The sequence below is a fragment of the Cibotium barometz genome, chromosome 9 (assembly GCF_041138505.1).
Source record: "Cibotium barometz isolate CiBa-2024 chromosome 9, ASM4113850v1, whole genome shotgun sequence".
Taxonomy (NCBI): domain Eukaryota; kingdom Viridiplantae; phylum Streptophyta; class Polypodiopsida; order Cyatheales; family Cibotiaceae; genus Cibotium; species Cibotium barometz.
The window spans coordinates 7,333,417-7,350,309 of NC_141054.1; the positions used below are offsets into that span (position 1 = coordinate 7,333,417).

At 45.9% G+C, this 16,893-nt stretch overlaps 1 protein-coding gene across 3 annotated transcripts in view; it reads left to right on the top strand.

The window, feature by feature from the left end:
- The first annotated feature begins 1,703 nt into the window (after window positions 1–1,703).
- The window catches only part of LOC147635211 (zinc finger CCCH domain-containing protein 13-like), a 47,002-nt gene continuing 31,812 nt past the window's right edge, over window positions 1,704–16,893 (top strand). For all 3 annotated transcript variants that reach the window (XM_086802421.1, XM_086802422.1, XM_086802423.1), the window contains exon 1: window positions 1,704–1,917. In XM_086802421.1, coding sequence (XP_086658547.1) covers window positions 1,785–1,917 — 133 coding nt within the window. In that variant the 5' untranslated portion in view covers window positions 1,704–1,784. The remainder of the gene's footprint in view (window positions 1,918–16,893) is intronic.

Below are 16,893 nucleotides of genomic sequence, written 5' to 3' on the forward strand. Positions count from 1 at the left end.
TGTAAAACCAAAAAACACCATGGGAGAGTGATTTAGAGTACTAAACCAAGGGGCAATTTGATTTTGATGATGCATAGTGTTTAGCAACACCCCAATGATAAAGAAGAACCCTTAATGGCTCTGAAAATTAACTAGAATTGGCACTAATTATCCTATTAATAAAGGTAATTTTTGCTAACAGAGTAGAGAACGATTTGTCAATTAAAACTTCAACGATTGTTGTTTGTGCTCAACAAATCAATGTACACATTCTCTAGAGCATATATGTTAAACCCATGAATCATTTGCTTGAGAGTATGATGGACAAATTTTCCCTCTTGGTTGGAAATCCCCTCCTTGCTTGAGAGTATGATGAGAAAATTGAAAAAATTATCCCCTGTTGGTTGGAAATCTTTGCCAGCTCTACTGATGGGCACTTTTGATGTACTTGATTATTTACTCCCCTTTGATGAGTTGTAGCCCTTTGAGTTGCTTTACTAGCTCCAAGGTATGCCTTCTTGAATGATTTTGGAGCTTGGCAAAAGAGGGAAAAACCGTTTGGAAGTTAATTAAGAAAACTAATAAGTAAAATGATTAGCAAAACTGCTAAATCTAACATATCCTAAGGTGCATAGCTACTAAAGGGATAATGGGTGGCTCTGATACTAACTTGAGATTTGCATCTAGAGTTGATTAGGGTGTGTAGAAATAGATTAGAATCAACATCTTAGCATGCTAGAAAGCAAAAAAGAGATTAAGACTGAAGCATAATGACAAGGCAAGAGGTTTGGCTCAAAAGCTCATATATTTGATCCATTAGATAGGGTGCCTTTTTATAGGCTTGAGTACATCTCCAGTAGCCATTTTTATAGGCTTGAGTACATCTCTAGTAGCCATTAATCATGGTCCCATAAGCTTATCCCCTATCTTTTCTAGATTTGAGCACCATCTTCCTTGAAGTGAGCAACCATTTGGCATCCTTTCCCACTTCTTCTAGGTGCCTTCTTTTGACCTCCACATGGGCTAATATTCTTTTCCCACTTCTTCTAGGTGCCTTCTTTTGACCTCCACATGGGCTAATATTCTTTATCCTTTGGGCTCCCTTTGATCCTTTGAACCATAGGCTATTATGCAACTCATACAATGTTTGAGGGTTCCATATCACTCCCCCTTGCTCCAAACATTTACCCCACATCACTTGCTATTTTAACATACTTCACCCTTTGTCACAAATTTCTGCTTGCTACTAGCAGGGTTTCCCTTCACGAGCAGACTAGTGATAAAAATAGGGTTTCCCTTCATGAGCCCATCAAGAGAGAGGTTCCCTCTAGCGCCTCCGCCCTCTTTCGTACCCTCTTGTAAGCTAATGCAACGGCTCTAATTGTAAGGGGGAAGCATCTTCTTTTTGGAGAGCGTACAAAGAGAGATGGCGCATAGACACGAATGTCTAGAGAGAGGTAGGAGATGATGCTTGCTGCCCAGAGACATAGAGAGAGAGAGAATGCTTGAACATGCACGAAAGAGAGAGAGCAACATGTGACACGGTCAAAGCTGCCCGAAAAGGATAATTCGATCGGATTTTATAACTTTTGAATTAAAACTTAAGGTTCTAACCATTCCCCAAAAAACGGAAATATTCTATTTACTTCACTTAAAAAAACCACCAGGTTTCATATGTTTAAATTTAAAGTAAAATTCTCACATAAAAGCATTCTAAAAAAAAAGATGTGTGATGTAAATACCGAACCCTGCTGTGATCAGCCTTCCGAGCTCCCCGTGGACGTGAAACTTGCAGGGGGGCTAATATGTCGTTCGGACGCGATCTGTACAAGACCAAGCTTTGCATTCTGTACCAGAGAGGTAATTGCCTCCGCCAAAGCTGCTCTTTCGCTCACGGCGAGGCAGAGCTGCGGCGATATGCCAACGCGGCCTTCAATGGTACGAGCGTCTTTCTCATTCTTTTTGCATGTAGAATGGACTAGGCAGCCTCGGTTTTATCTCTCAACGTTAGCCTTAGATCCGTCTCATATCTACGTAATCCACAGTGCCATTTACATGCACTTGCATAATCCCATATACTTTACATGCATTCACGTAATTCCTTAAACTCACAACGTATATCTGGGAAGGCCAAATTGCTGCAGCAAATAGAAACACTCTGGGTTAGAATGACTATGCCAAGAACTCAAAGAAAACAATCAAAGCAAGATTAGAGGATGTTTGTTTCTGTCTACATATATTAACATAGGAGGTAAGTTGGTGGCATAGACCAATTTCTCTGTGTGTGTGTGTGTCTCTTTTTAGGTTTTAACACTGAACGTAGGGGTAGGAGGACTGAACGTAGGGGTAGGACGACTGCTGGACTGATGGTTCCATTCAGGATTACTAGATGAGACTTACATGCATTGACAGAAGTGACACCAGCCATCACATGCGATAAGGATGCCATCAGTTTTAGCAATCTTCACCATGGCCATGCAGTCATCAATTTTGACATGAGAGACGAGAGAGTGGCAATGCCTAAACAATCTAAAATGTGAAGGGCGGTACCCTCTAGACAGTAGAGGAGTTCACATTAGGTGCAGAATTAGAGAAGGTTAAGAGGGCAGTACTTTGAGAGTGGCAAGGCCTTATTTAAGAATTTAGTTAAATCTAGTGGAACATTAACCTCAAGGTGGTACACATGAGGTGGTTCATTTATACTGGGCCCTGATGAGAGTGTAAGCCCACAGGATTTTTTATCTTAATCTTTTGATATACAGAGTGAGACCTAAGCTAGTGGAACATTACCCTCAAGGTGGTACACATGAAGTGGTTCATTTATACCGGGCCCTGAGGAGAGTGTAAGCCCACAAGATTTTTTATCTTAATCTTTTGATGTACTGAGTGAGATCTTTTAGGGCTTTGTGAACCATTCTAGAAGCTCGCAAGGTGGGCAATATGGAAAGATGGCCGCTCTATCATCTTAGACTCGCAGCCCAAATAGGGACGCGGGGCCTATGGGACCACACATGGCATACATATGGCGGCTGTATGGAATTGCAATGGCATGCTATATTAAACCCCGGAGGTTTCTCAGACACTTACACAGGCAGGGATATGGTCTTCTTCACCGAGACTCCCAAGAGTCCTGAGAGGGGGCTACCAGAGATCTCCGGATATGTGTGGGAGTCAACTTACTGTGGGGAGACACGGACATGTGGGGCTACCAGAGATCTCCGGATATGTGTGGGAGTCAACTTAGTGTGGGGAGACACAGACATGTGGAGGAGTTTGAGGTTGGGGAGGGGTGGCTGTCCTCTTTAAGCTACACCTCTGCAGCATCATTTCAGTGGCTCACAACAAAGACGAGCAGGCACGCTACATGTGGCTCAAGCTTCACCGGTCAGGAGGCAACCCCATCTTCATAGCCATTTGCTACTTTCCACCTGACACTTCCAGATTTTCACCCACTGATGGCAATCCATTTCTAGACATGTATGCTAACTAGTTTCTTTGAGTTTTGGGAGATGACTTTCTCTTACGAGATGTGGATATGCAAGAGATGGGCTTCCAGAGAGTGTCACAGGATGTCCGTCCCGTCACAACTTTTGGGAGGTTCTTCTTAGAGATGGGATCAGCACATGGGCTGGTCACATAGTCACAGGGAACGGCAGGGACGGATGCTTGGAATGGTGGGACGCCGAGTCGGGACAGATCAAGAACGGGGATGGCAGGGGACGGTTGGACGTCCTCCTGGAGGCGTCCCTCACAAGGGACAGAGACGGGGACAGCTGTAGGAGCGGGGACGGCTGTGGGGGATGTCAAGGAGCCGTTGCGCGCTGTCCCGACTGTTTTTTGGCCGTTTCTAGCCGTTTATGGCTGTTTGGGTGGCCGTTTGGGGATGCCTTGAGCCTTGAGGCTTGGGCCTCTCTCTTGCCTTGGTCCTTGCCTCTCTCTCTCTCTCTTGCCCTTGCCTCTCTCTCTTGCCTATCTAATATCTATATAAGAACAAGGCTACCAGGCTACAAGCACACACACACCCCTTCAACTTTCAAGGCTTCAAAGTTCAAGCAACTCTCTCTCACAACTTTCAAGCCTCAAGCCACACTCTATGAGTGTATCTACTCTCTCTCCCTCAAGCTTCTTCTAACTTCCAACTTCCAAGTTCCAAGTTCCAAGCCTCTCACACAAGGCCCTACTCTCGAGTCTCTACTATCTAGACTCTCTCTCTCTCAGGATCCTCCTATGTCATTACAGAGGACATGCCACAGGAGGAGGAGACAGGAGCCTCGCCATACACTTGTTTGTGAGAGGAGATTGTGCATTATTCTACACTAGGGGAAGTATTTCTTACGGGCAACTTCAATGCCCACACAAAGAGCAGACAGTGTGAGGTGTATGACTATGATGACATGGAGATCCTCCACCTTGTGGATCTAGAGGAGATAGGGGCTAGTCGGGCATCAGAGGACACTGGACCAGACACAGGACATTATGGGGACCACTTACTAGAGTTGGGAGCCAGGCATCGTCTCGTTATTTATAATGGGATGCTACAGTGGCCGGGATTAGGAGGGCTATCATGCTTCCCACATGGGGGTCATACACGGACTGGAGGCACGGTGGTAGACTACATTATGGGGTCTTTGGAGGTATCACAGCTTGTCACCTCATTCTCCATTCCATCTCGTCCTATTGGGGCAGATCATACATACTTGGCATTTTCACTAGCTGGATCACCAGTATCACCAGCCCCCCACATACCGACGCCACACACTACCATCTACTTCACACATGACATGGCAAACATATACACTGGCAGAGTAGAGGATAGGCTCCTACTCATGGATCCCCTGGCACCTATGGATACCATTACAGCCCAGCTGGCATCACTCCTACACACGACTGCATTACAGAGCTTCCCACATCGTGTCCACTCAGGAGAGCCTACGAGATATGCGACTATGCCCCAGAACAGATGGTATGATGACGAGTGCAGAGCCCTATACTCACGGCTCCGCATACAGAGAGCCTTGGGAGCCATCGCAGAGCAGGAGTCGAGGAGAGAGATGAGGAGACTTACTTGCCGCAAAAGGCGGGCCTTCGCAGAGATACAGGAGCTCGAGATCTTTAATTTCTTCATGAGTAGAGATAGCCCTATCTCATGGCGGCACTTCAGAGAGCCCCGGACACCGACACCTATTGCAGACCCACAGACATGGCACACATATGCAGAGGGCCTATACCACGCCCCACAGCAGCCACCTATACCCCAGCCACATGAGCCTCGACCTACCACAGCTTGCTTCTTTACCCACTCGATGGTAAAGGAAGCTATCCGCCGCCTACAGCATGGATGGGCCGCCGACCATATGGGCCTGCAGGGTGAGCATCTCATATATGTAGTAGATTCTTTGGCTCCTTTTCTAGCACACCTGTTTAACAGGGCACTAGTAGAGGGTTTGCCTGCGGAGTGGACGATGCACACCATTGTGCCGATTCACAAAACAGGGGATATGCTCGATCCGAGCAACTACAGGACGGTTATGGTTGGCCACGTGTTGGCCAAACTCTATGGTGCAGTGTTGGAGGGAGTAAGAGCTTAGCATATATGCTGAGCGAGTAGGTTTGGCAGGCTTCAGGAGAGCTTTCTCTACCACTGACCATGTATTCACTTTGAGATGTATGATTGATTAGGCCAGAGTGAGGAAGAGAAAGCTCTATTGCTGCTTTGTGGATTTTCGCAAGGCATTTGACACAGTACCACGAGAGAGGCTCTTTCAGCGCTTGCAGTCTCTTGGCATACCAGGAGATATAACATGGGGCATCTATGCATTATATGAGCAGGTTTTTGGGCGAGTCAGATGTCCAAGAGGTATGTCCGAGACTATTGCTAGCACCATTGGTGTGAAGCAAGGATGCCCACTTTCCCCCACGCTATTTGGGTTATACATTGATGTTGTGGCTGACTTCATTACACGGGGAGGCGGAGATGGAGTTGATTTAGCAGGTACCTCAGTACATATTATGCTTTATGCTGATGATATTGTATTAGTGTCTGAGTCTCCAGGAGGTCTACAGCAGCATCTACATTCACTCCATGATTTCTGCACACAGAGGGGTCTTACTGTGAACCTTGGGAAAACCAAGGTTAGGTCTTTCATACATCGAGACAGGGAAGGAGTCAGCTGACATTCACTCTCGCAGGACGCCAGGTGGAGGTGGTGACATCATACGTGTACCTAGAGTTGACCTCTCACGACTGGAGACCCATATCACATGGCAGGCACCCGAGCATCTTGGGACCAAGAGGTTTTCCTACGGCTCACAACTGATGACTTCATTTAGAAGCCGGGGGACCTATTCCGATATATGTCACATGCCATGAGGATAGCTATTGGTAGATCTGGGTCTCTTCACACAGGCTTAGAGTGGAGACGGGGAGAGTTGAGGGTATTTATAGAGTGGACCACATATGCACACTTTGTTCATCAGAGGTGGAGACTGAGGAGCACTATGTTTGCAGATGCCGGTGTATTATGAGATATGTGGGAGATTCCACTGTCTGTTCAGAGAGGGTTTTGGGTCATTATCCAGAGTCATTGACTATCCGGATCAGCGTTGTCTTGGGCTCTACCTTCTGGAGGTGCGTAGACACAGGGACCAACTGCGTGGGTTGCACCGACATTGTCCGGGCACAGATACCTCGCAGCCTCGGACCTTGAGCTTTTTCTCCCACATCCAAGAAGCCTCTTGCCGCCGCCTAAGAGAGGAACCCACCCAGGACCCCCCGCCTCTCAGATGAGTCAGACAGTGCACACAAGAGCCTCTCCGTTTCCCCGGGGGTTACCATAGACCAGGCGGTTCAATTGCAACGAGCTAGGCGCCCAAGACCTACTGGGCTGCATAGGCGCTCCGCCCATCAGCTCCAAGTCCAGGAGATGCTCTGGCGATACAGAGATGCCCACATAGGACATGTGGAAATTGATGTCCTTTACATAGTTCCCGAGGATGATGATGAGACCTCTCCACCAGCCACCCTAGCTTGATGTTCCTTGGACCTTGGGTCATTGCGCTATTGTATTCCTGAGGATGCTACTTGTATTTGTAGTTAGTAGTCTTTTTCCAGTGTGTTATTTTTCTGTTTTACTAGGATCAGTGTAACACTTGGATACTTTGTAACACCTTTTTGTCTCATAGACCCTAGTGGTCTTTTGAAGATGTTAATAAAAGTTTTTTCTCTCTCTCTCTCTCTCTCTCTCTCTCTCTCTCTCTCTCTCTGCCCCCCCTCCCCCCCTCTTCCTCATCTCATCTAGAGAGTACACCCAGAACTTGAGTCGTACTGGCCCCGTGCATATGCGGAGTCCTCAGAGAGAGGGTACAGTTCCCCTCTTCTCATCAGTTTCAGATCAGGGACACACTCCAGTGATAGATCATAGAGAGCAACACGGATGGGAGGTGTACATCTCCTCTATGTATCCAGTTGCAGCAAAGGATGACACATGATAAAATGGTCAGTCTCCTGGGCATGCCATCTCAGAATGTTCCAAGCGGAAATATTGCTCTTGTGAGAAGAATGGGCATGAGGATAACAATTATCTCAACGGATTCCGCTAGCTGCACTAGCAACAACATTTTGCTACCTTGAACTTCTCCTGCCACCCCCTTTATCATTATACTACCCCTTATGGTGCAGCCCCCTCCACCTACTCTCCACAAATCCCTCTTGCTCCCTCTCCTCTGGCAACCCCTGTCACTATACTCCTACTTAGAACCATCCCACTCGCCCCCCCCCACCCCACAAACGTCCAATCATGTGCTGCAGGTGAGGAGTATGGACACTTCCAGAGCCGGTGTCCCTCGCTAGAAGGCTCCCCTCCATGTAAATTCTACCGAGAGGTGAAAGATCACTATACCAGGGATTGTCCAAGACAAAAAGCCAGCCACCCCCATCGGATTTCACATTTCCTATCTCTCACTTGATTTCAGTGGGCGTGTCTAAGGCTGTTCCCTCCACTTCCATGGCTCTCCCCAACTCCCACCCAAACATCCTCCCATGCTAAATCTGCTTGTTGCCCCAAGGAGAGTCTAGCGGAGGCTCATCGGCAGGCTCCTCCAAAACAAAAAAAAAGAAAACCATCCCCCCTTCTTTCATCCTTGGCCCTTCACACCACCTCCTACTTAGCCATCTGCCCCTTCTAGTTGTATCATCTTCTTCTGCACGCCCTGCTTGTAACTTCTACTCGCCCCTCATCTCCTTCTCTGCTCACCCCCTCCTTACCTTTCCTGTTCACCGCATCAACCCTTGTGCTCGCCCTCCTCGCTCTTCTTTGTTGGGATATATTGGAGCCTGCGTGTGTGTGAACAGCCCCTCCAAAGACTTATGTGTGTAAGTGTGTACTAGTGTGTGAACCACCTCTTATGGGTGGATAAATGTGCATTTAATAAGGGTCAAAGGGTTTGGTACAAGGAAAGGCCTACATAGAGAAAGGCTTGTACTTCACATCGATTAATCAAATCCTCATCATTTGTACGTGGTCGTCTCTAGCGTTTCCAGTACTGTCTCTTTCTCTCTCTACAGTTCACATTTCTCTCTCTTCATCACCATCACCATGGCTGTGATCCAGAAGCCCCCATAGCTCTCCTTCATTTGGTATCAGAGCTAGCGATTAGGGCTCCTCAGATTTTCATAGTTTTTTTTCCCCCTCAAGGATTGCGTTTTTGTTTCCGCTGCTTCTCTCCTCCTTCTGGCCCTCTATGTGCGTCCACTGCACCCTCAGCAGCACTGGAAATTGTAGGCTTTTAGCTTTATCCCACTTGCAGCCGCCTTCGTGCATCTCTCAGCTCCGCCTCCCGCTTCGCTGTTTTTTCCCTTCGTTTGGTTGCTGCCACGTGGAAGTATTAAAGCCTTAAGGCTTTAGGCTTTAAGCCTTATTCTAAGGCTTATCAAAACCTTATTAAAAGGCTTCGAATGCCTGTGCGCCTCCCAGCAGCAGTCCATCGTTGCCCATCTACTTCTCCTGTAGCCCACACCAACGTTCAGCAGCTCTGCCCATGTGCAGACAATCAGCGTTTTCTTTTTTCAAACTTTGGTCAGCTGACACGTCATCACCAGCAGCAGATTCTCAGCAAATTCAGAAGCTTTATCTACAACAAGGCTGGCTATGCAGGCGCCTAGGCCTATGTAGGTTGGCACCCAGGCCTACGCAGGCGCCTTGGCCAGGCTGGCAGCTGGCCAAGCCTAGGCGAAGGCTGGCGTAGGCGGCTATGGACACCCGGCAGCAGCGCAGGTGACGGTAGCAAGGCAAAGCCGGCGGCACTATTTTCAGAAGAAAAAAAAACAAGAAAACCAGAAAAAGCATTCAAGCGCCGAATTGAGCTTTTGTTTTTGTTAAAGAAACAAAAAAAAAAAAACAAAACATATGCTTGCTTTTGTTTTTTTTAATGGATTAAACTTTTTTTTAAAAAAGAGTTTCAAGACCCATCTAAGGTTTAAAGGTGTGTTTTTTTTTAAAAGAAAGCAGAATATATATATATATATATATATATATATATATATATATATATATATATATATATATATATATATATATAAAGGTGTGTTTTTTTTAAAAAGAAAGCAGAATATATATATATATATATATATATATATATATATATAGGCCTTTCCCGGGTGCAGGAGGTGTTCCGTGGGTGCCGGGTGCCCCGGGGGATGCCCTCCCCACCTTGACGGAGTCGGGACCGAAAACGTCGACGGGACCGAAAACGGTGGAAAAACGGCCGACCGGCGAACTGGCGAGCCGTGCCGTTCCGACGGGCCGAGATGAGGCCGGGCCGGCGGATCATGGATGGAAGGCAAGACCCGAGACGAGGCCGAGGGAGCCGAGCCGGGCATGAACGCAAGTGACCGGTGAGACCCGCAAGGAAAACGCACGAGATGCGCTCGACGGGCCGATGGAGCCGCGTCATGAAGCATGGACCATGGAAGGCCGCGTGCGGCAAAGGCGTTGTGGGCTCGTTTCCGCCGGGCCCACAACACTTGGTATCATATATATATATATATATATATATATATATATATAATATACAAAAGCAAAAGCTCAAGTTGCTTTTGGGGAAGGTTATATAAACCCCTTAAGTGGGCTTCTTGCCACACATCTCTCAAGTTTTCAAGCTCTCAAGCTCTCAAGTTCCCTCGCACTTTTATTGTGCAAAGATCGAAATTTCTCTTCGCTTGCCCTCTTTAAGATGTTGACCCAAGAATCGGAGTTGGAGCCTCTTGTCGAACGCGAAGGCTTGCCGGCTAACCTACAGAAGATACCGATGCCGATCTTTTTGACGATTATGTGTCGAAATCTGATTTCCAAGAGTTCAAAATAGCTCTCGAAGCTTCTTCTTCGGAACGTTAGGCACAAATTGCTGCCCAGATGCAAGCTTTGCAGAACTCCATCTCTCTCTTGACCACTACCCTATCTACTCTTTTGGGTATGGATACCTTGGCCTCTGCTTTAGGCCCCAATATTACTCCGGAACCGTTCGGGGACGAGCAAAAGTAGCGTACCAAGGAGATCGTGGACACTTGGCTACATAAGTGGCAGGTCCATTTTCAGTTTCATCCATATGATAATGGAAAAAAGATCCAGTTAGCAGCAGGTTTCCTCTCAGGCAAAGCTTTGCTTTGGTGGAAGGAACTCAACCCTAAGCCAACAACTTGGGCACAATTTGAAGACGTCTTCAAGAAGGAATTCCTCAAGAAAGAGGATGATTATGATGTTGTTGCCCGGTTTACAGCTTTGACCATGACCTCGCAGCACCTCACTTATGAGGTCTACCTCGAGAATGGTTTACTATTCCGTAATGAGAAAATTTGTGTACCACAGATCCCGGACATTAGGTCCAAGATTCTTAAGGAGTGTCACGACGTCCCTTCTGCTTGACACCCAGGGGTACACAGGACGCTATCGTTAGTGAAACACACTTTTTATTGGTCAAAGATGAAAGGGTATGTAGAAGATTATGTTCTCAAGTGTTAAATTTGTCAGGCAAATAAAGCTGAACGCTTTAGACAGGCTGGGTTGTTGCATCCTTTGCAAATCCCAGGTAATAAATGGGAAAGTATTTCCATGGATTTTATTACCGGATTGCCAAGAACACATCAAGGCCACGATTCAATTTGGGTTGTGGTAGATCGCTTGACAAAAATGGCTAGATTTTTACCGATCCGGAAGACTATTACAGCTACGCAATTAGCACGGCAGTTTATCAAGCAATTGTTTAGACTGTACGGGTTACCGCAGGACATAGTCAGTGATAGGGACTGTAAGTTTACGAGTGATTTTTGGAAACTTGTTTTTGAGAAGTTGGAAACAACTTTGCATTTGAGTTCCTCAGATCATCCTCAATCTGATGGCCAGACTGAAAGAGTGAATCAGATTTTGGAGGATATGCTTCGAGCATATGTATCCAAAAGACAGAGTTCGTGGGAGGATTATCTTCCTATGTTAGAATTTGCTTATAACAGTACTAAGCATACGAGTACAGGTTTTAGTCCTTTCATGCTTATGTATGGTTTTCAACCTAGATCGCATGATGCAACACGTAATTTTTTGCAAGATATGCAAGAAATGTTACAAGTTGCGAAGGAATCTATTAGAAGTGCTCAAGACCGAGACAGATTTTATTCTAATAGACATCGTTCACCCAGAGAGTTCTCCGAAGGAACGATGGCGTATTCGCGAGTTCCGAAAGATTCAGAGACTTTACGGACAGGTCGATCTCCGAATTATCCCCTAGATACTGTGGACCATTTCGTATTACACAAAGGATTGGTTCAGTTGCATATGAATTGGATTTGCCTTCTCATGTGAAAGTTCATCTTGTATTTCATGTTAGTAGACTTAGGTGGAACAGATCAGTTAGTTACTCCTCAAGAAATCATAGATGTCGACGACATGACATTTGTTTCACACAAACCTGAAAAGATTCTTGGATTTTGTGAAAGAAGATTGTGTAATACGCTTATCACGGAATACAAGATCAAGTGGAAGGATCGTGTTGAGGAGAACGCTACATGGGAGACATTGGCTACTCTTCAGAGAGATTACCCTGGCTTTTTAGTGAGCTCAGGAGTGAGCTCTTAGAGGAAGGGGAGTATGTCATGTGCACAGTGTGTATCTACCGTGTGCTACACGCACACAAGACTAGCTTCGAGGTTTGGGGAAGCTTGGAGCTAGGCAGGCTGATTGGCGAGCTGAGTTAGGGATAGACTAACGGGCGGGCGCCCAAGTGTGGACGCCCGATGACCGGCCAAGAGCCTATAAAAGGGAGGCCAAGGTTAGTCATTATTATATAGAGTCTCATGTGATTTGTGAGAGCTCTATGGTCTGGAGATTGGATCTAGTGCAGACGTGCACCTGCTTTACGTAGCCGAGGCCGGCAGTAATCTCGAGGCCCGCGAGGGTAGCTTCGTGGCGGTATGGGATGTCGCGAGGTGGAGATTGGTCAATACGTCATCCTAGTTAGCTCAGCTCGTGGCTCGGTGGGGACAGCCAAGACTGTGGGCTTGCCCACGGCTGTCATGGTTGGGAGGTAAGTCAAGCCTGCACCCCCTTCTTGTTTGTTTGGTTTGTTTGTAGGTTTTGAGTCTCGTACCAGGAGCGTTCTACGAGGAGATCCGGTGGGGATATGACAGCCTGGCTGAACTGTACACGGCTGTAGAAACACCACAATGAATTGATCTCGAGCCTATGCACTCTTCCCAAGGGTATGAGGAAGGGCTGCACACCTGAGGCTGAGAAAGGACTGTAGTGGACTGTTCTAAGCTATGAAAGTATGCTGAAAATGCTTATGAATGCTGTGTTACCTTCACCAGATGGCTGGGGCAGATGTGGATGATGAATGGAAGGCTGAGACCTGCTGTAGGACTGAAACGCAGGATTGTAGGGGGTACTGTGCACAGGCCGGCTGCTGGATATGCTGAAAACGCAAGTGCACTTGCTGGGAACTGGCCTGTGGATGGCTGTATGGCTGCGTTGAAGACTGTGGATGGCTGTACTGTTGCGCTGAAGACGGTGGACTGCTGTAGGCAAAACGCAGATGCCTAGAGGTGCTGAAGAGGCAAACGCAAGCCTGAGGAGAAGAAGGGACTACTGGCTGCAGGTGGGTATGCTCCTAGGGCTGAGGAATGAGGCGCCTGGATTCTGAATGCTGAATGGGATACTAAGCACAAGGCTTGCCTATTTGTACTAGTTGGGAGTTGGTCAAAGTTGGCTGACTGGACATAAAGTTATTAAACTTTATGTTATAAAATGGCATTAAATGCTAATAAAATACTATAAAATATTGAAAAAAATACCAGATAAATCCTACTTAATTTCCTAAGGCTTTTGTGATGTTCTAAGTGATGCACAGGCATATGAATGCATGTCATGCAAAATGCAGAGTGCTTTCTGATGCAAACACTAAGGCTTCTATTGACTCTACATGCATGAATGATTCTCTCCAAGTGGGTTAAGGGACTTGACTGACGGACTGACCCGCTAAGGCTGAGGAATGACCTACGTAGCTCGTGCCTGACTTATCCTGGACTGAGGATATACAATGGGGTCACGGCGTATGACAAATATCATCCTACTGGGTTCTAATAATGTACAAATGTTGCACTGCTGATGATGAGCCATCTTGTCACCATGCACTGAGCACAGAGTGCATGTGACAACATGCTAGAATATAGGGCAACGCACGGTTCACGGGTAGGCGTCCCAAGCCCATGAACTAGACATTCATAGCAGGCAAACACACAAAAACAGTTCACGCGAAAAGTGTTTCAAGCATGCAAACATGTGTGCATGTGCACTTGGTTATGAGCAAATCTCCCGGATATGGAACAAGTATAGCACTGGCATTTCCAGGCATAGACTTGGCACATTAAAAAGCGCGGAATTGGGATCCTGGGCACTCGGATCCACACATTGGCCATAAACAAGCGTGAGAAACTAGGATCCCGGACACTTGAATCCACAAACTTGCCATAAACAAGTGCGAAAAACTATGATCCCGACACACGGATCCACAAACTGGCCACACATGGGCACAAGAAACTGGAGAGAACCTTTTGGGTGGCCAAATGGTGATAGTTCTTCATCTTGAACTTCCACAAAGGGTAGTTGCTTCAATCCAACTTTGAAGCCGCGGGGAAGAAGAGTGATGATGCACCAGCCATTGCAAATGACTCTATACTTGGCTGTCCAAGCTTTGCAGTCAATAATCAGCACCTAGGGATCACTCACCACCCAAAAGGTAAGGCAAGGATAGGTTGAGAAAAACTAAGAGCAAGGCTAAAGAATGAAGGCTCCAAGAGGAAGGAGAAGCCTAGAGAAGGGATAGCTTTGATACCATGTTGGGAAACAAGGAGACGGCTCTTTAAAGAGTGCGCACCATGAGAAAGAAAGTTCTATTAAGGTCTACGAAAGACCCCAAGGGTCTATGAGATCATAAGTAATACAATCGTACCATGGATATACTGAGCCATGGAAGAGAGAGGGAGAGTAGTTCAGGATAGCACGACTACACTATGAACAAGTGTTTGTATTAAAGAGCAAAAAGCTGAATGTATACAATGGGGCTGAGATTTCCCTTTTAGCTGAGTCGGCTAGCTCTAAAAATATGGCTAATGCTTTTCCTTTTTTGCAAAAGTAGCTTTGCTTGCTAAAAATATCCAAGCTTTAGCTTTCTTTAGCCAAAAACTCTATAAATGACCAGACTTGCCATCTTTAGTGTCCAGACTATAAAAATATCTTATAAAAGGTGGGCGCTTGGCTTTTATTGACTTTTTGGACCACAAGCTGACCCACATGTCCATAAATCCACGCCCAAATAATAATACGTCTAGCCAAACTTTAATGATGTATAAACCTGTTGACTTATAAACCTTATAAGTCACATCAACAAATAATACCCCATGTTGCTCATGCTCTGTAGCCAACACTTCAGGCCAAAATATGCCAGTGAATGCTTTAGCTTTCTTTTGTGGAAAATCCCCGTTCACACCTTGGTTCTAGACAGTGTGTGAAACACTGTTCAAGACTGATGAGAGGACCAAATTGGTGACATCCCCTCAGCCTTATAAGACAGTTATCTGCAACTGTATAAACCTCATACCACTGAAATATCCTTCAAATATAGCAGATCCACTGTCCATATGTAGTATTACATGATTCTAGATCCACGACCCGAAGTCATATACGGGCACAAGAGCCAACCGTATCAAGAAATTGTATCCATATCTTGAGTCAATAACTTTGATAATAACCAAACACAGGCACAAGAGCCAATTGTGTCCCAAATATTCATAAATCCATAAGCCGCTTTTCTGAATGTTAAGGGATGCTGAATCCTTCCCAAAACATATATACGAAGTGAGCACCAGGGCTGCTAGTCTTGAGAAAAATCACACCATGTCAGGTTGCTTTTGCTATACATGTACTGTAAGAAAAGCACACCATGTCAGGCTGTATTGCCATACATGTAGTGTCATGTCAGGCTCCATAAGCCACACATGTTCTATCATGTCAGGCTTCATAAGCCATACATGTTTCTGTCATGTCAAGCCTCACAAGCCACACATGTTTTGTCATGTCAAGCCTCAGAAGCCATACAGGTTCTGTCATGTCAAGCCTCAGAAGCCTCAAGCCTCACAAGCCATACATGTTCTGTCATGTCAAGCCTCAGAAGCCACACATGTTCTCTTGCCATGTCAGTGGGCTCACACCAGAGTCCTTCCTGGGGATCCATCCACATACATGCAAAAGACATAAACTCTTGCTGACATGTCAGTGGGCTCACACGGGAGTCCTTCCGGGGATCCATCCACATACATGCAAAAGGAATGTGCCATAGCATGATCGATGCGAGAAATCCTTCCCCGCCAAAATAGATAGGCACATGTTCACACCAAAAAGTCAGGGAAGCTCAACCGGCACCCTATTGTCCAGGACAACCTTGCATATCTTCCACCAAACATACGAGCGCAGAATACTTGCCATGTTGGCTTCAAAACAGCTCATAGACTAGAATCAGCCAATCCATGGTACTGATAAATAATTCATAGTTTTGTAACCGCATATGCGACATATTCTAGTGTCCCATACCACTAGAATACACCCCATAAGAGATCCTTGTGTAGGTGACAATTCTAGCATCCCATACTCCTAGGGGCCTCCAATACACAAGACCAAAACCATAAACTATTCATCAAAACCATAGAGAAGCCTTTTCCAGAATCAGAATGTTTTTCAACGAAAACGTCTTTCAGAAAAAGAAATTTTCCTGAAACACATCTCAAAATAGATACGAGAAACACTCTCCACTTGCATTAGCAAGGGAATTCAACATGCATACAAAATCCCAAATTTTGGCAAAAGAAAAGCATTAAACATAAATACTTATCTTGATAAAAAGCTTGTCGCCAATATATTTATATACAATCAACATTTCTCGGACAAAATCTCATAAATATCGAGGAGAAAACCAAAGCCACAACACCCAAAATAGTGTCTTCTTTTTGTGGCAAGAACATTGGCTCCCAAAACAATCAGGATTGGAACAACCCGTTGGTCCATCCTCCACCAGAGAAACTTGCATCTTCTGTTCGTTGTGCTCCTTTCGAGACATCTTCCGAGCCATCGCCTCCCTGAAAGAATGCTTTTCTCTACCTCGATCAATAGGTAGTTCCGGAAGAGGAGCCATCTTTGTCTTTCAGGAAGAATATCTGGAAGCTTCCTTTGCCACCAATGACTGATGAGGTTCAGCCAACCCCAGATCCGGCTTTACTTGATACTTGCCCCGTGCATCAAGGACAATATCCCCTTCCTAAAGAAGATAGTGAAAAGACAACTTCTTGGGATTTATTTCCAGCATTGATGCCAGGTATAG